Consider the following 19,940-nt stretch of genomic DNA (forward strand, 5'->3'; position numbering starts at 1 on the left):
TCACCTGTTTATGACATTGAAGTTGATGACACTGTGGATCTTACTAACTCATGAACACAAAAGACACGTCATCTCTTAATGGGTTTTTATTAAAATTAATAACATGAAAGAAGTGTAAAAACTTCATTTTTTGCTTTCTATCTCCTGTAAGGCTTTTCTTATAAATTTTGTTGAATCTTCCAATTTTTGTCTATTCACCTTATGATATATATCCTAGGAATTTTAGAGGGATGAAACTCTTCACATATATTTATTCCTACAAATTGTCAATCAAAAGCTGTCTGCCATGGCATGGAGTGCAACATCTCAATGAAAGGTCATCATCTCAACATAACAAAACTGTTTTTTTTATTTCCATTTCGTATTGTAATCACTATGTGTACCTAGATTACTACAACCAATCTAATCGATATACTTTTGCTTGTGTATTATAATACTTCTTGAATATATATTGGAACAATTATCAACTTCTTTTGGTAACTAATTATTTTGCAAATTGTACTTTTTTCTTTGTATATAATTATGTGGGTATTTTAAATTGGATAAAAATTATATATGTCTCTATTTTGTATATTATGGTGTTTTCTTCGGTTTTATCTTACTTTTCAGGTATATGAAATTTAGTCAAATTTATTTTTTGCTTTTCAGTTTATGGTGTTTACATTTGAATTTTTGTGTTTATGTTACCACAGTTGAATCAAATGAGAAAATCAGAAGGAAAAAGGCCGAAAAAAGCTCAAACTCAGGCTGGTAAAGGCAAGACTAAGGGAAAAAGATAATAGTCTGACTCCTAAGTGTTATCATTTCAATTTTTACAAAGCTACTGAGATGTAGTATGAATGAAAAAAAGCCCTCAGTCACATTGCCATTAGAGGAAGCTACTAGATTGAAATGTCAAAACATTGGAGTATTTGTTAGTTCATCTATATGTTGAGCTAGAAGGTAATAAACTGTAAATTTGTTTTGTCTTCGCTCGATGTATATCAATTCTTGCTCTTTTTCTAAGGTAGTCACATTTATATTGTATTCTTCAGATGGATTTTTGAACGAAATATAAATAGAGTTTGAAAGAAATACAACTGTTTTGAACGAAAAGAAACAGTAAAATAGGGAAAATAGAAGGGGACTCCAAGGTCTACAGACGCCAGCAGATCTACCTCGAGTTTCCAATGAGCAAATCCAAGCTGCTACGCCTCACGAACAGCTAGGGCCGGTACCAAAGTCTGCACAAGAAGTGCAGAGTGTAGTATGAGTACAACCGACCTCATGTACTCATAAGTGTCGAGCCTAACCTCGACGAAATAGTGACAAGGCTATGACAAGACACCCACGTGATAAACCTGTGCAAATAACAGTATATGTATAAGATAACAACAAATAAAAGCTAAACATATACTATTGGGAGGGGGACATGCTAAAGGGGATACAAGATACGAGAGATACAATGGAAATGATAACCAGAACAGTCAATACGCCTTTAACCAGTAAAAACAATTAAGCACAGTGAAGAAAATTGCACGGCATCACCCTTCGTGCTTTTACTCTCAACATCACAATAAAACAATGCTACTGAACGGCATCACCCTTCGTGCATTAACTCTCATAACATGACACGACATCACCCTTCATGCATTAACACTCACAATATGGCACAGCATCACCCTTCGTGCATTAACACTCTCTCTTACCACATAACAATGAACAAGTAATAACAGGGAGATAGGATCAAAAAGTACAAGCCTTACTTCAATAACGGTTCCACAATACAAATCTCAACTTTGGAATCAATACTCAGCTATTACAAAAGCCCATAAACACAGTAAGAACGATCAATTTAACAAATAAAAACAATAATTGCAAGGAACAAGTCCCACCCTCATGCTTTAACCTGACAACAACGCATAAGTACTCGTCACCTCACATATACATTGTACCCAATATCTAAACATGTAGCAAATAGACAAATAAGTCCTAATCCCTCAAGTCAAGGTTAACCACGACACTTACCTCGCTCCAAAGGTCCACTCAAATCTCAACCACAACTTTGCCTTTCAAACAAGCCTCCGAATTAATAGAATCTAGCAAATTACCAACCAAACGATTCAAATTAAGCCTTAGGAACTGCCCACGATTGCAAAGGATTCAATTTAGGTCATTATTGAAAAAGTCAACAAAAGTCAACTCCCGGACTCGCTTGGCCCAAACCCGAAATTCGGACCAAAACCCGATTATCCATTCACCCTGAGCCTGGTTATGTAATTTATTTTGGAATTCGACCTCAATTTGAGGTCTAAATCCACATTTTAGAAAAATCCCTAATTCTACCCAAACCTCCAATTTCCACCATGAAAACACTAGATTTTAGGTTGAAATCTTAGAAAATGTAATGAAAGATTGAAAGAAAATAGGTTAGAATCACTTACCAATGATTTGGGGAAGAAGTGCTCTTGGGAAAATCGCCTATAGGGTTTCTAAGTTTGAAAATTTGAGAGAATGAATAAAAATCTCATTTCTCAGCTATTTGATCAGTCACAGATGTCGCATTTGCGACCTGGATTTCGCAAATGCGAGCCCCGCAAATGTGAAGAAACAGTCGCAAAAGCAAAGTCCTCCCATCTCTGCTTTCATCGCATTTGCAATGACTTGTTCGCAAATGCAAACATATTGATCTTCCGCATTTGCGACCAGATTGATCGCAAATGCAACTAAGCCTGTCCAAGCTCACTTCACAAATGCGAAGTGTTGGTCGCAAATGTGAACTCTGGCCTCCCCGCAATTGCGACCTCTTGATCGCAAACGCGAACTCATGATGACCCAGGTACTCTTCGCAAATGCGTTCTCGCAAATGTGAGCCTGTCGGGATTGGGGAATGTTCGCAAATGCGAACACTGATCTCGCAATTGCGAGATCAGACACCAGTTACCAGAAATTGCAGAACCAGTTGAGTTTTTTAAGTCCAAACCACTTCGTAGCCTATCCGAAACTCACCCGAGCTCTCGGGCTCTAAACCAAATATGTACACAAGTCTAAAAACATCATACGAACTTGCTCGCGCGATCAAATTGCCAAAATAACACCTAGAACTACGAACTGAGCATCAAATCAAAGGAAATTTTCAAGAAAACTCATGAACTTTTAATTTCACAACCGGACGTTCGAATCACGTCAAACCAACTCTGCTTCTCACCAAATTTGACAGACAAATCACAAATATAGTAATGAACCTATATTGGGTTGCGAAACCAAAATACGGACCCGATATCAAAAAATCAAACATTGGTCAAACTTTCAAAGTCATTAAGCTTTTAAACATTTAAATTTCAACAAAGTGCGATAACTCAGGCTAGGGACTTCCGAATTCGATTTCAGACATACTTCCAAGTCCCAAATCATAACACGGATCTATCGGGACCGTCAAAACACGAATCTGGGTCTGTTTGCTCAAAACATTGACCGAAGTCAACTCAAATGGATTTTAAGGTAAAATTTTCATATTTTCTTAGTTTTTAACATAAAAGCTTTCCGAAAAAATACCCAGATTGCGCACGCATATCGAGGAGGGTTAAGATGAGGTATTTAAGGCTTGAAAGCACATAATTAGGTTCTAAAACATAAGATGATGTATCGGGTCATCACAAGCAATTTGCCAATTCTCATATTATAAGCGAGTTTTTAGGGTTGAGTTAAATCAAAGATCTATATTTTATAAAATAAAAAAAGAAGAGAGAAAGTGATACCTTTCACATATATAAAAAGCTTTTATCTAGTACTATACAAATCTCATCTTGTAAAAGCGTAACGGAGATTTTCAAAAATGTAACTATAGACTGTCTTTTAGTTTCCTTCGTTTAGTTGCAGCTCTACAACATATGGTCTTTGTAGTTAACACGTAGTTTGCGTTTTAGTATTTCTTTTAAGTTTCTTTTCCTGAAAAATTAATGCGTTTACGAAAAAAAAAACTAATGCGTTTGGAGATTTCTCTGAAGATTGCTATGTTTTTGGGGTATTTTTCGGTTGACTATCTTTTTATAACTGAAACATACAAAATTTGTGTGTTATAATTGAGTTTGTTAAGTTATATTAGGAGTCTATTATGTTAATTGATTCACTTTCCGTTTTAAAAACAATGTAATCCCCTATTTCACGCCGTGAATACTGTCGAATATAATAATATGTCCAGCTGTAATCTCATATTTCACTCCATCAATACAGTCGAATACACTCGAATACAACAATTGATTAGCTGGACTTCCCTGATTCACGCCTATTTTTGCTATTGTATTCATGAATACAATAGCTTAAATACATACATCTTATAACCACAGAAAAGGTATCTATAATCCGTAATATAGCAATAGGTATCTATAGATGGCTAATTACTACTAAAAGATAGTGCTTTATGAAAATTTCTCTTTTATATTCCTTATTAATGCAATAAGAAAAGTGTAAAGAGTTTCCAACAACAGGTAACAAAGTGGAGTAGTAATTTTTAGTGGCGGAATAAATTCCATAATATGGATGAAGACATTTTAGTAATTTTTCAGTGAAAGAGTAGGTACATTTTCTCTTGCTATTTTATTTTTATTCACTGTGATTTAGTTTATTTTTGAACTTTTAGAAAAACAAGAAATTTAATTTAAAAGGAAATATTTTAAGTATATGTTATTTATCGAGAATTAATTACTTCTAAGATTGTATGTTAAAATATTTTATTGTCTAACATCAATGTGAACTGTTCTAATTCTAATGAAAAAATAATACTTACTATTTGTTAGTTAATCAATTCATATAATTCAATTTTTATGCATATATACGAAACTTCCCATCTCTTCTGTTTTGACTAAATACACAAAAAAATAGTAGTCATTCTATAAATTTAAGTTTTTCAAAACCGCGGACGAATTCCCTAGTGTGTTATATAGAAAGCGCTCATGTATTATTTATGATCGTCTAAATTTAATCATTATAAAATAAGAAATTTTAACGTTTCCTAATATATTTTCATTTTCATTACAGGTGTATGACATAATGAAGAATAAATTTTGTATGTGGAAGTTGAAACCAAAGGTCCATCCTTCGAGCTGATGTAGAAGGTGGTTGTTAAATAGGGATGAAATAATGTTTGAAAAAGTAAAACTGGTGAATGGAATTTGCAAACATTAGTCGCTTGTTTTAACCGTTATCGATATTTGAATGGTCCATTTATGTTTAGCTGAATATACGCACCTATGATTTTCCTCAGTATGTAAAACAGAAAATCGTAAAGAGGCAAAAAAGAAAAAAACTAGAGAAAAGGGAAGTTTATGTTCTACCAGAAAATACTCAACTATTGAGATGTGTATTTGCAAGCCTACAAGCTAAAACTAGTGGCAAGAGACAAAACAGGTACACAGAACAAAACATTGTCTCTCTGCTAAGCAAATATAATACAATAGAATACCAGACCAAAAGAATCGGCCCAATAGGCCATCTGTGCTAAAGAATCGAGAAAACAAATATGGAACAAACATTAGAACACCAGATATCACTCTGACACCATCGCAATCTTTGATTTGTCTATGATTAAAGCAATTGCTTCAGGCATAGTAACTTGTTTAGCAAAGTCTCTTGCTCCTACCAGCTTCAGTAGCAGAATGTGCTTGCGGAGTACTAGAAGAAATATGATCCACCATTATCTGTTTCACTCATCATCGGCGATGAAATTTGGCAGTTCACCCTGGCATAGATACTCGTCACAAAGTGATGCAGATCCCCAGTCCTTCCGAAGCCGCAAAATATCATCGGTAAAAGTAGACCCTGATGATCCAATGAACACACTAGACATAGCACAAATTGTCTTGTCCAGCATAGCATCCACCTTAATGAAGGAAATAAACAGATAACTAAGAGTCAAGACCAAGAGCAAAAAGAAAAACACAAAATTCAAAAAGAAAATGCAAGAAACGCTGAAGGAGAAAGCAACAGAGACTTCATGAAAGAGGTATGCTCAATTGCTCATGCACTGCCTGTGCCATGCGAGTGATAATAACATGAGCTATATGCATACATTAGACGGCCCTGCTTCTTCAACCCATGAGCTATCGAGAAAATGATTGTGCATACATTACATGACCCTTGCTCTTCTATCAATAAGTTCTAAGATCCTGCATAATGCTCTATGGTGAAAACTGTACCATCTCAAATGTGAAACATGAGACGGTTATATGATTTTATATAGAACATGAGAATTCCAGTAGGATCCGCAGATTTGAGAAGATCGTATTTTTTACCAATAACCAGGAGTTGGAGGTACCATCAAGCCTATTTACACACATTTGGTTCAGCAAAAATGATTTCAGGAAAGGGCAAAAATACATATCTGAGTCAAAAAATAACTTTCCTGTTAAGGTAATGCTTCATGAGACCGACATTAAGCATCCTAGTTTCCTATTTTGTCATCCTAAAATTCTGTTCATGTTAAAAAAAGAGGGGAAAAACTTTATTTTAGCAATGAACAAGGCCATTTCCTGCATTTTAACACACTCCTCTAAATGGAATAGAATTTCAAAATCCAACCTAAGCTGATGCAGAATCAAAGGACATCTATAACCAACCAAGAACCAAGTAGTAGCTGTTTACCATCAAAAGACTTTTACAACACACCTTATCCATCTGAAAAGTGGCCCCTCCTGACTCAGACACCAGCACCACCCTCCCAAACCTCAAACACTATGAACACCTATAAATGCATAACAAGGCCACCACTTCCTTTCCCTATAAGCTACAATAGCCACAACCCAGTAACACAATTCTAACAGCAATCACTCTGGCTACCAACCAGGCTACTTTACTACCCTCCAAGCACATATAAGATCTCTCTGTCTATAGGACTTAGAAGACGTAAATACAAACTAAAAATGTTTCTTATGCCTTATGTTTCTATTGTCTTTGCCGAAATTCAATCCAAGAATTTCCTAATTTCATCAATATATAAATATAAGACAATGAGATACACAGAATTTCAGTAACAATATTATGTAACACAACTCATTTTCCAGTACTGAGCCATGTGCAAATTAACAAATGGATTTGTCCAGGAATCTACAGAACTAGATCACATTAGGTCTAAAAATTTAATTTGGATACACATGGCTTTGTTGCATTTATTTTCAGTTGATTCTTATTAGCTAAGACTAAATTGCAGCTGGAATCAACTCAATTTTAGAGTAGTTAAACTTGAATACACTGCAAATATAATGGGGGTGGTGATCAAAATTATCCGAGATAATCTAGACCAGATCTACTATACCAATCTACCTTTCCCTAAATAAAATTCAAATTCAAATTTTACTTCCACTACAAACCAAGGTTGGACTCAAAGAATTCAAGGTTTGCTATTCCATAGACCATGATTAGAAACCAGAGGCTGGGTTCAGGATGATAGTGCATAGAAGTTCCAGTACCGAAGTGACCAACTGGTAGTGATAGACAAACTTCCAGGCCTTAATATTCTGCATATGAATATTGACAAATGCATCTCTAAGGTTTAAACTTCAACTCACCTGAGAATCTCCCTCAAGGCCATGTCTGTACAATAAAGCATCCCATTTTTCAGCTGAGTTTCGAGCGGGCCTTTTAACAAGGGGTACAGTCTTCCCATTGAATACAACAAGTGACTGAAGTAAACCAGTTTCACTTTCTGCAGCATCCGTAGAAAGATATATTACTGGAGAACTGGCTCTCTCAATAACACGATTGATACAATCTGCAGCTTGAGGAACAGGATAGAAGCAACTTGGCTTTTTGGCATTGCTAAGAAGAAGAACAACACACAAATTAGATACAGCAGATGCCAGATGCAAAACAAAAATATATTAAATACTAGATGCAGTATCAAAAAAACACATACCAGAATTTCAGAAAACCATGTCTGCGGAAATGTAGAGCGATAAAGTTATTTCCCAAGAATGTTTGGACGAAACGCTGGGCTGTAAGCATAATAAGACGACTTGGCTCAATGAGAGTCTTGCATTTGTGGGAAATGGGGCCACCAGGCTGCATCACCCAGTCCTTCTCCACATCAGCAAAGAACACATCGCCAATTGCAATAACATCATCATCCGTAGAAAACTTTGCCTCTATATCTTGGACAGTCCTTTTCTTTGGCTTCTTAACATCTTCATTCCAAGCAACTTCGAGCTTATTCATAGAAACTCCTAACGACTTTAACTTCTTAACACGTTCATCGTCCAAGAAACAAGGTTGTGGCTGAGAGAAATAACAAATGATCTTATCTATATGCACGTGGCTCTTTCGTCTTTCTGCAAATTCCTCGTAGGTTACAACTACTTCTCTCCCCAAGCATTTATTTATATGATCAACATCCAACACCCGATTAAACTCATAGTCAACTTTTGAGCTCGGAATAACCAAAACACGGTTTAGCAGAGCCGCAAAGAACATATGCTTTTCCAAACAAATCAAATGGTTTGACATTTGACCGGAGACACAAATAGCAAACAAGTATTTATCGGATCTCGGTTTCCACTCAACAGTTTTCCTCTGTGACAAGTTGTGATCCACCTTCCGACACCTACCTAAACCGCCGAAACTAGGGTCCGTAGAATTATCTGATATACTTAACAAGTTACCTAATTGATGAGAAGACAAAAGAGCTTGCTGAATTTGTTTATTTAGTGAAATCTGACTTAGCAAGTCGGATTTGAGATCTTCTACAGTAGAAGACTTTGAAACAGAACTACTTAATCCTGTACTAGAAGTATCATTAGCTAATGTGTGGTTCCACAGCTTAAAAAGCCCTAATTGCTGCTGTCTAAGCAAATAAAGAGCCCGCAATTCGGACTCACGCATAGAATTGATGGAACCATCATACTTGATGTTTGTAACGGTTGTTTGGAAGAGGTTTTTGATATCGGTAATGAAATAAAGAATGAGTACTAAGACTGGGAGAATAATTGCTAAGAAATACCTCTTACTGAAGGTAAAATTAAAGCGCCGATTAAAGGCAAATCGGTCCTTGACGTCGTCGATTTGGAATGTGGAGCGAAGTGGAGATTTCGGATGGTCATTTTGCTGGATCAAGTTCTCTCGATCATCTTCTTCGTCAGAGGATTCTCTATCCCTCATCATGTTGTTACGGATTTCGAATGCGCATTTGGTAATTCTGGTGAGTAGTGTGGAGTATTTCTTATACTCTACGCTGTCACTGTAAACAGAGGGGAGTGTTAACAGTGAGCTAAGAACACTGATAAGATCTGTTTGGTGCGTGGTCCCGTCAAGTTAACAACTGCTACCTGTGATTTGTAAAGGATTTCTAAGAGGTAAGGGTGTGGCCGAAGGAAGTACTGCCAAATTAATCATGAGACCGCTGTAACTCGTCCTTTGTCGGTAGAAGAAAATGACCCGCCATCGGTCTGCCTGGCCCCTCAAAAGTCTTGGGCTACATGGTTAGCATACTGCTTTAAGGCCCAGACCTTCTTTTCATCTTCCTGATTTACAACAAGATTCAATTGTTGGGCCTGGGCTAATTGCAAAAGATAACATGGTCGGACCAACTAGTTCAAAAAAGGTTCATAGTTGATACAGGGGTGTACATAGGTCGGGTTGGTTCGAATTTTCTAATTATCAAACCAAATCAATTCTATCGTAAAAATTGCATGGAGCGCTCTATTTGCTCGCCCCATTTAACCTATACCCATTTTTTTTTTAAAGTTTTAACTTTTACCCACTTTTTAAACAACTTCAACCATCTTTCTCCTCCTCCTTCTCTTCATTCGCTTTCTTCTTCTTCTTCTTCTTCTTCTTCTTCTTCTTCTTCTTTCTTCTGCTACTGTTGGTGCTGCTATGAAATTTCAGTTCATAGGTTAGACTCTTCACCTGAGCTTGATGATTTAGTTTCAGTCCAAATTTGGAAGTTTATATATAACTATATATTAGAATTTAAATGTGGGTTTTAACTATATATTAAATTATTTTACTTGAAATCATATGAAGTCCATTCATATCTGATGGTTTTATGGGGAAATCCTCATGAACATGTACTGAGTTTTCAGAGTACTTCACGATTTTGTCCTCATATTCAACTTATGGTAAGATTGTTGACATATCTTGAGAGCATGTGTTGTGCAGCTAAAACGTGCTGAAGTTCATCAAATATAGAACAAAGCTTCAGCTAAAACATGATGAAGTTTAGCAAATAGAGAACAAAACTTCATCTATTAGAATGCTTAAGTTCAGTAATTACAAACAAAAACTTCAGCAAATAGAGAACAAAACTCGAGCTACTAGAATACTTAAGTTCTGTAATTACAAACAAAAACTTCAGCAAACAGAGAACAAAACTCGAGCTACTAGAATGTTTAAATTCAGCAATTACAAACAAAAACTTCAGCTACTAGAATGTTTAAGTTCAACAATTACAAACAAAAACTTCAGCCAACACTTGGTTCAATAATTTGCTACTTCAGGCGTGTCTACTAGAATGCTGAAGTTTGCGTGATTGCCTTTGCTACTTCAGACCCGTATGGCTGAAGTTACGCGAAAAGTGGGTTCGCTTGTAATTTTTTTTGCAAAGCGGGTATAAGTTAAAACGTGACCCAAAAACGGGTATAGATGCAAATGCCCCAGTTCTATCGGGTTATTAAATTTAAAGACCAAACCAAACCAATAAAAGTCGGATTTTTCAATCTCGATTTTTTCGGGTTTTTGAATTTTTTCGTTTTTTCCCATAAAGTCTTCATAGCACAAAATATAAAATTTGTGTTCCAAATATTTTTTTAATCCTAGTAAGATAGAACTATATAAGGCGTTTTTCAATAAAATTACATAAATATGAGACGAGTCATGACATTGTACTAAAATATTCAACAATATAGATAATAAAATCACATAAAATAAGTATTATTAATAAGCCATAATGAAAACAAACATAATTTAAAATTCCTAATAAGTTTCTAAAATAAGTACGACTAATAACTAGTATTATTTACATGACTAAACACTAAAAGAAAAATAAGTTATGCATTTTATCTAAACCACGAAAAAATTAAAACATAGATATCCAACATTATTTTTATTCATAGTACAATTGAATTGAATTGAATGTTTTTTATTAACATTAGTATTGATTTGATATTAGTTTAGGATTTATTTGAATTACTAACATTTGCGAACTATAAAACTTATTAGAGCATCCAAAAATTATAAGTCTAAGCTTGAAATAATACGTGAAAAAATAAAACTATAAAAAAGCTTAAGAAATATGTATAAACTACACTACAATAAATACTTTTATGTATTAAATATATTTAAAACTTCTATATATATAATGTCGGGTTGGTTTGGTTTCGATTTGACTTTTTTAGTTAAAACCAAACCAAACCAAATATGGTCGTTTTTTTTCCCAACACCAAACGAAATCAAACCAAACCATAGTCGGATTTTTTTTCTCGGTTTGACTCGGATTATTGGGTTGGTGCGATGGGTCGGTTTCATTTGTACACCCCTAATTGATACTATCAAGTAACGGAAAACATAATGGGTATGTTATGCATTTGGTCGATCGATCAAAAATAATTACGCTTATTAGTTAAATACATAAAAAAAAATATACAGTAATTATGTACAAAATATCTATATTATAGATTAATATATAAAATATCGGCTATTATTTTTTAAAATGGCTATGTAGTGTAGTTTTTACAATAATTAACATTAGGGTAGTAGAGTAGGATATCTAGAGTTTTATAACAGTATTGACATGCAATTTTGCTTTCTGTTTGTAGTAGGTTTTTATGACTAACCGCTATTTTTTTTTTATTATTGATCATCTTAGTATCTTATTATTTTTATTTTGCTTTTATATGGTTCTTTGGTACTGTTCTTTCGTATTTATATATTTATTAATATAGTGTTTATGCTTTACTGAACTAAGAGTCTATTGAGAATAACATTTTTATCCTCAGATAAAAATAAAGTTTGCGTATACACTTGTTGTTGTGTACATTGGAACAAGTACTACAACTAAAATTGTGACTTCTTCAAACGTGTCCAACGTGTGAGAATCATCTAGAGACATCTGGACAGACAGCTCGAGAAAGAGCGGACGTCAGAAGAAGACGCCACGTGGCTGCATAACCATAATGTCAGTGTCTAGAACTCTCCCCCAGTTCTCACTTTCTCTTACTAAAAAGAACATAGCTGCAAATCATATGCAAAGCGCATAAAAGTGATTGGAGATCGCCGTTGATTTCACAGGTTGAGCTAGTCTGAAGAATAATAAGTTGGGTTAATAGAAGAAATGAACGGAGTGATGAAAGTACCACACACATGGCGGACTACTGGAGTCGTTTTCCGTCATAATACACTGCGGCTCGTCGGTAAAGCAGCGAACCGCTCCGCCGTCCACGGCACCAAACTTCCAATCCCTGACGTTGTCGACGTAAGTGCCCGCATTTCTCTTCTAATCTCAATTGCTGCAAGCGAAATTTTAAGGCCTAAAATGCAAGGTTAATTAGAGAAGCATGTCGTAATTTAGAATATTATTTCGCAGAAGGAACAAGTTGAAGCGGAGATCAATCCAGCCAGGGAAGAGAAAGAAAGGAAGAGACGAGAATTGGAGAATGCTATAGACTCTCAACTCAAGAACTGGAATGTTATTTCCAACTCGAGCAACCCATAAATAAAGCCTTAACCCCCAAAATCCAGATGCTAGCAGCTGTTACATTTCCAAATCTTTGTACTCACTGCATTCGGATGTAATAGTCAAAACATCTATCTATATCTATTTGTTGGTCACGTAATCTAAGTTGCTCATGTTTTGCTTTAAGATTTATAGAAACGAATCAAATGTCACCATAATTGGAATAAAAATTAAAATTACACTGCGGCCAGTTCTATGCTGAAACTTTACAGAAATGGTCATGGAAAAGATATTAATATTACAAGAGAATATGTATCTAGCATGAAACTAGAGAAGGAAAAGCCTATTGCAACTATCAAGCAGCGCGAAGCTTCGACTGCGATTTGCAGAGAAAAGTGTTCGTCAAAAATTTGATGTAACCATAAATTATTACTCTATATTGCACCCATGAGATGCAATCCAAGTGTGTATAAATCAGATACTCCATATTTTCCTTCTTCTAATCTAAGATCCTTCACCTACTTCAACCAGCTTCCCTCGTACCCATTTCTTGGTGGTGGTTGTCGGGGGCTGACTCGGCGCCTCCTCAATCTTTGACTCAGATATCAATCCGTTTGGAAGTGGTTTCTTTTCATCTCCTGGGCTTTCATTAGCTTCATCCCCATCAAGTTTCTGAGTGGAGGTGGAGGGCTGTGTGATATTGGCTCCTTTTTCTGGAGATATGTCACTGGAAATCAATTGATAGACTTCGTCCCTGTCACCCAGTAAGCCATATTCACCCGAGCTTGACAAGAGAGCACTGCTTTTACCATTCAGTAAACCTTGCAAGGCATGTTGTCCATTTTCTAAATCATTGATACCACTTTCCAGAGGCATAACAGCATGCCAACCATTTATTCTTTCACCAGCATCATCTAGAGCTCCAATCTCATCTGCAGTGTGGCTTACCAGCTCAGTTGAAGGTGGTGAAAGATTTCCATCTGTAAAAGCCACCTCTTTCTCTATAGATTCAATAGACTGGATTGCTTCAGAAATGAGCTTCCGTGTTTCAATGAGGGATGCATGAGCAAGAGGGCTCTTCTGGGCAGCTATTTCCAGGGCCTCTGCAGCCTTCTCAGCCTCAGCTATCAATTCTCTGCAACGTTGTCAACACACCAAGAATTTATAAGTACTACCGAGCAGATTGATACCAAAGAGATCGAAATTGTTCTAACAATTTAGACCTTTGACATTTAACTCTTCGCAATCTGAAGCTTATGGTTTCCTCTACTATTACATTTTACCTCCGACCAAAAAGTAATGTCTGACAAGTGACATCTTCGCTCTTACAGTGTACTAACTATCTATCTAGCAGATGTAACAACATTTAAATCATTCACTTTGTTATAAAGTTGTTTGCACTAACCACATTTCCTCGTTAATTTAGTTAACGACAGTGAAAAAGGTTGGAAGAGGAGGCAATTTCCATTTTAGCATTCCCTGATCAGAAACAATTTGACATGTTTGTTCATTGTTTTTTATGAAGACAAGTGAGGGTCACCAGTCAAAAAATTTATTCGAACACCTTTCGTGGACTTCAACTGAAGTGATATAATCATATAAAGCATCTTTGCCATCTCTTCCCCCCCCCCCCCTCTTTTTTGCACAAGTCTACCAAAAGTTTTTTATCGTTAATCTCTCATTTAACCTACATGAGTATACATTACAATCAAATCCAACAGTTGCACTTTTCTCTCAGTAAGCTATTTTCATTTTCAGGGCCAGAGGGGAGATGGAGGAGCTGGGACGAAGGAAATTATTCTTCCCTCGCGTCCTGTACTGAATACAGAGACCAAAGCATAATGACATTACTCATTAGAAATAAACAGGACAAGAAACTCAAACCTCCTAAATGGAAACAAGAGGATCATTTGCAGATCTAATTAAAGTAGATGGAACATTGTATTAAATAAAGATTCCTGTCAATATATGGACTAACTCTTATTAATCATGTACTAACTAATAACTCTAGTCAATAACTTTATGGGGTCAGATTAGACTTATGCATTAAAATAGACACTTCTTCATTCAGACAGGAAATATCATTCACAATTTAGCAAGCAATTCTATCAGGTTTGCTAAGGTTCATGAAAACAAAGTAACGAATAGACCTCATATTGAACCACACAGAGTAAGGAAGCAAATAAGACTAAAGGAGTCAAATTGATAAGTCATTTAAGAGCAAAGATTTTATAACTTACTTTGCTCTCGAAATGGCTTCAATCTTCTTCTGGTCAATAGCTGCTCTCTGTGCCCTTATATTCTTTAACATTTCTAACTTGGAACTAGCCAAAGGATCCTTATACATTGGTGTGTTTTTTCTCCTCAATCGAACACGTTGAACTTGGCTCTTGGGCTCCAGCTTTACTAATTTATCCACTTCATCAGCTTTCTTTTTCGGGGGGCTTCTTTTTCTGGTCTGTCCATCACTAACAGGCCTTCGCCTTGGTTTTCTTTCAACCCCATCAGCTATGCCATGATACTTATTCAGAGCAGAACGGACCCGAGTACGGTATTCCTAGTTGGAAGAAGGTAGATTTGGTTAAAATTCAGGCACGGAAAATTACTAAAATGTGAGGAAGTTCAAATTGACAGCCATGAAACTATACTATGACCTTAGTCAAAATAACGCGCGGGGGGGGGGGGGAGACAGATATGATTATAGCATATCAATTTCAAGCTGAAGCGGTACTTTTATAAATAAACTCAGATCATGGACTTTCATACTTGGCATATATGGCAAAAATGTCAGCAGATCTATAGAAGATTGAGTTATTCCCAAACACAAAGGAGTCTAGTCCAACAAAAATAAGCACTTACAGGATCAGCCCATTTGGCTGCAATGGCCTCGGAAATCTTCCTCCTCTGTTCGGCAGATTTGGGAGCTCTCTTGTTACCCTTCTGCCTGGGCATATTTTTCCTTTCTTCAACACTCTTTATCCACTCCTGCTCAAGCTGTTCGTTCAATATCTCGTAAGAGTCCCACTGCAACTCTTCCTCACCCTGAAGGCCTCTCCTAGAAGCTTCTGCAATTAAATTTTGCCACTCATAGTGGCAAGTTTCCTGGAGCATCAACTTCCCACGGCGCCTCTCCCACCCCATCCTTACAGCAACACCAATTTTGATCCTTGTTTCCTCACTGCAATTGAGGAAAAAAGATTTTCTTCAGTAGTTTGAACTTTGAAACACCAAATCTTCATTTTTACTTTAAGGTTCTAGATAAGGTGGTAATATTATTAACTAGGGATAAGATTTTTTTTTTTCTTTTTCACAAGGAAATGAATTAGTATGAAGTTACTAGGTTCAACTGAGTTCCCAAGCAAGAATTAAGTGATAAAGAAATTAAAACTTGCACATCCATGCATGTCAACAAAAGGCAATGCCTCTCAACATCTCTGTTTCACACTCATTAGGCACAGTAAAGTCACTGGAGTTTGAACTTCATATATTGAAGCACAAGTTACATGAAACAGGAAGCACTGGTTTGTCCAATACTGTCTATTATTTTTTTTCCCATCATCGCTATGGTATTTCAGTATTAGAATAGACAAATTCCATATACTTGTACTGAATTTTGTCGTGGGCTGGTCATATTTCGCCCACGGCTTGATTATTGGACTCCACAATGCTATCAAAAGAGGGAAAACAAAAATTTCGAAAATACTTTGCAAAACCCACCTTTGAGCGTGCCCCAGATTAACTAACTTCATTTTGACCTGTGAAATCAAAGCTTATTAGTGATATTGACAAGCAAAAACACTTAAGTCTGAAGTTAAATGGATAATGTTGCTGACTAAAAATTGGTTATCTCAGATTTCACTACATCGTTTGCACAATCTGAAAAGAAATGAACAATATCTTTGATGTTCATTAAATCAAAATATGGTTATTTTAGATGCCAAAATGAAGGGAAAGAAAAAGTTCTACCCTGCCTAGGCAAAAATGTTGCAGCAAGATCATCAACATAGCTAGTGAAGATGAGACTACCTGTTGTGCATGAGTAGAAAGTTGTCTAATATACAAGTTTAAGATTTTTCTTGAATCATCACCTAACCACATCTTTCCTATTTAGGAGAGAGGAACACTACCTCGATACGGAACATTTTGAATGCGCATTGAGCTCTTCAAGTATAAAATGGTTAGTTCACAACCGAATTCAAACTTGAAAAATTCGCAAAGGGAAAAAAATACAATAAGGAGATTCAAAACACTCATACAAAAACACACAAAGGAACACAAAGATTATCCGACATAGATTTGGAATGGCACATATCAGTCCCACATTGCTGGAAGCTCCTATGCTGCTTCTCATTGTGGGCTTTGAAAATTACTTTTACATGTCCCTATACAGATAAGCCACCTAAAGGTATATATATAGCTTTGCTGGGCAGGACTAAGCCATGCATATCCAGATGACCACATATGCTCAGATGACACAATATCCGAGACAAAGTTATTTTCCCAGAAATGCATAATTAAGTTTACTGAGATTAGTAACATCTAGAGAAAGTCACTAAATACTGAGAGTATGAAAAATAGAAAATGTGATTATCTCAAACGTCTCCAAGATACCCAGGCAGCATGTGCCTACAATATAATCAGGAGTATTGATTCTCTAATCCCACACTGTGCACTCTTAAACGGGTTTGAGCCTAACATAATGACCATAAAACACATCTGTCAGTTGAAGCAAGATCGAACTTTTTCCCTAGTCGTAAATGTTAATCAGTACATCCTGCTCACATCCAACTTAGTTTCAGTTCCAACTTCTGTTCTATAATCTTTTCTTTGGCTCCCCACATTTAGCATTACACCTTCACCAAACAACCATAAGACGGTATAACTTCACATGCCGATAAATGTTACACAAATTTATAGAAGCCATTGTTCTATATCTTCTACTGTTTCTGGATCTATTTAAGGATCCCCTCTTCTTAATCAGATCCTCATCTGTTGTTCCTTTATTCATAAAATTATGCTTACATGACATCACCTTAGGATCCTGCATTGCAAGTCTGGTACGCTCTCGAATCCGTTGTAAAGTTTCTGCAAAATGGTTCAAACATGCTTGAAAATATTAAAACCTTATCCACATAACAAACAGCTCAAAAGAGCTACTGGGGCATGCTTTAGGTACCTGGACTGTGTTTCCTGCCTTTATTCCAAGGTGTGTTGCCTTTATTAGCTTTAGATATCCTCATCCTCCTCAACTTCTCTCTGTCATTCAACTCCATATCATCCTCACTTGGCTGCTCGGCAACAGCAGAATTGGAGCTTCCTGAATATTTGCCCATCCTCACACCACCAAAATTGTTTTGTTCCTCATTGCTTTGTGTGTTTTTGGTGGGTCCTTTTTCGAGGGTGGCTACTGCCCTTATCATCAATCCACCCCGAAATAGCTTAATTTTTGAATTTGGAGCTTTTTGTGGTATGCAGAAAGAATTCCACAACCTATACTCCTTGTTGTATACAAACCTAGTACTAAAGAAGATTCTAGAACTAACTGAACAGACATTGTTCTGAAAACAAGGCTGTGTTGTAGCAATATCTGCACAATAAAGAATTTTTTTTAAAAAAATAGTTAATTCAGTACATACATACCAAAAAGGCAATAGGTTATGAGATTGACCCTTTGAACAGAAACAGAAAACGAAAATTCAAAGCGTTCACCTAATAAAGGCATGGGGAGCTCATCCAGTCTAAGTCCAAGTCGCACAAATTAAGAAGAGAAACCCAATGCAATATAATTTTCAGATTCCATACACCGACTAGTTGTTAACAGGCTAGGGATTGAACTGAAAGACTCTTTTTATATATTTTGGGGTTTATTCTTGGAGTGAAGAAGATAATGCTGGGAAAAAACACAAAGGCGGTTGCAGGAAGGCAAAGAGACTGTTGATTAGGGGAAGTGAGGAACGAAGCGGGAGGTTTGGGTTTTGGTCACACAGCGATAGCCACACAACTTTCAGTTTGTCCCAAAAGGGTTACAGGCGCTGGATAATATAGCCATGATATTTTCGAGGATTTTAAATTGGAAATTTTAAGTACAAAAGCTTATTACCCTATTTATTTTAAATAGATATTATTTTAAAAAATTATATTATATAGCTACCTTTTACCCTTTATAACAAAATATCTAATTATAGTTATATCTTGCACTTAAGGCACCATATATGCTAATTAATATTTCTCTCTCTTCTTTTCCAAATTTTCTCTCACATAATCGCGGTAAATTTCACAAACCACGTTCTCTCTCTCTCTTTTTACATACACTTTACTCACTTCTCCCACAAAACCACGATTGTTGCCTCTGTTCGTTGCCCTAGTGGTTATAGCAGAGATTTCTTTTCTGGTTCGACTACGTAGTCATACCTCAGTCATGGCTGCAACGGATATACGAATGGATTGAATGCAAAGACCACGCGAAGGAACAATGATTCCCAGGCTCAAATTTGTTTCGCTATTCAAAATCAACGGCCTTTTCTTCTAAACCCTACTCTTGAACAAAAAGAAGGTAAAATGATGGAAATTTTTCAAAAGCTACGATGGTACTGATGTGTCAAAAGCAATGTACAGGATGCGTGAGAACAATGAGATTCAGGTTTTTGCTCGACGACAGACTCGTCGAAAATTAGGGTTTGTTTTTGAACTAAGTAGTGGGTTCTTGAACAAAGACAATGTATCTTCAACGTATCACGCTGTATTTTCATGTATTTCATTATATTCATTGTCTTTTTTTCATTGTAATTCAATGTATTTCGTTGTATTCCATGTATTTCATTGTATTCACTGCCTTTTTTTCCATTGTATTTCAATGTATCCCGTTGTATTTTATGTATTTCATTGTATTAACTATCTCGCTATATGCCACGAATGTATTCATATATTTTTTTAATCAATATAATTTATGTATTCAGATGTATTATATAATTTCTATGAAGATTGCTATGTTTTTGGTGTATTTTTCGGTTGAGAATCTTTTTTATAACTGAAATACAAAATTTGTGTGTTATAATTGAGTTCGTTGAGCTATATTAGGAGTATATTATATTAATTAATTCACTTTCCATTTTAAAAACAGTATAATCCCCTATTTCACGCCGTGAATACAGTCGAATATAATAACCTGTCCAGCTGTAATCCCACATTTCACTCCATGAATACAGTCGAATACACTCGAATACAACAACTGATTAGTTGGACTTCCCTGATTTACGCCTATTTTTGCTACTGTATTCATGAATACAATAGCTTAAATACA

At 35.9% G+C, this 19,940-nt stretch overlaps 2 protein-coding genes and 1 long non-coding RNA gene across 3 annotated transcripts; 1 reads left to right on the plus strand and 2 right to left on the minus strand.

Annotated features, from left to right (window-relative positions):
- Nucleotides 1–5,285: 5,285 nt before the first annotated feature.
- LOC104243063 (O-fucosyltransferase 36) lies at nucleotides 5,286–9,294 on the minus strand. Its single transcript, XM_009798189.2, has 3 exons — nucleotides 7,889–9,294; nucleotides 7,542–7,791; nucleotides 5,286–5,857 (listed from the first exon to the last, which is right to left on the minus strand). The coding sequence occupies exons 1-3, from the start codon at nucleotides 9,127–9,129 to the stop codon at nucleotides 5,681–5,683; spliced, it is 1,668 nt and encodes a 555-aa protein (XP_009796491.1). The 5' UTR covers nucleotides 9,130–9,294; the 3' UTR covers nucleotides 5,286–5,680.
- Nucleotides 9,295–12,123: 2,829 nt separating this feature from the next.
- On the plus strand, nucleotides 12,124–12,800 carry LOC138888767 (uncharacterized). The gene is made up of 2 exons (XR_011406281.1): nucleotides 12,124–12,439; nucleotides 12,551–12,800. It is a non-coding gene; the product is annotated as an uncharacterized lncRNA (long non-coding RNA).
- A 15-nt stretch (nucleotides 12,801–12,815) lies between these two features.
- On the minus strand, nucleotides 12,816–18,663 carry LOC104243062 (uncharacterized). Its single transcript, XM_009798188.2, has 7 exons — nucleotides 18,350–18,663; nucleotides 17,817–18,227; nucleotides 17,673–17,725; nucleotides 16,358–16,395; nucleotides 15,500–15,818; nucleotides 14,881–15,197; nucleotides 12,816–13,775 (listed from the first exon to the last, which is right to left on the minus strand). Exons 1-7 carry the CDS (start codon nucleotides 18,360–18,362, stop codon nucleotides 13,145–13,147), a joined length of 1,782 nt encoding a protein of 593 aa, XP_009796490.1. The 5' UTR covers nucleotides 18,363–18,663; the 3' UTR covers nucleotides 12,816–13,144.
- Nucleotides 18,664–19,940: the final 1,277 nt, after the last annotated feature.

This window comes from Nicotiana sylvestris, chromosome 3 (assembly GCF_000393655.2).
Source record: "Nicotiana sylvestris chromosome 3, ASM39365v2, whole genome shotgun sequence".
Lineage (NCBI taxonomy): Eukaryota > Viridiplantae > Streptophyta > Magnoliopsida > Solanales > Solanaceae > Nicotiana > Nicotiana sylvestris.

Bases quoted from the DNA above. Each gene is read 5' to 3' on its own strand.
- LOC104243063 (XM_009798189.2), bottom strand. From the start codon at position 9,129: ATGATGAGGGATAGAGAATCCTCTGACGAAGAAGATGATCGAGAGAAC. The intron at 7,792-7,888 runs GTATGTGTTTTT...TCTTCTTCTTAG, and splicing joins CATGGTTTTCTGAAATTCTG to CAATGCCAAAAAGCCAAGTT. The intron at 5,858-7,541 runs GTGAGTTGAAGT...TCCTTCATTAAG, and splicing joins GCCTTGAGGGAGATTCTCAG to GTGGATGCTATGCTGGACAA.
- LOC104243062 (XM_009798188.2), bottom strand. The intron at 15,819-16,357 runs GTGGGTTTTGCA...CCTCAATTGCAG, and splicing joins AATCTGGGGCACGCTCAAAG to TGAGGAAACAAGGATCAAAA. The intron at 15,198-15,499 runs GTAAGTGCTTAT...TCTTCCAACTAG, and splicing joins CAGCCAAATGGGCTGATCCT to GAATACCGTACTCGGGTCCG.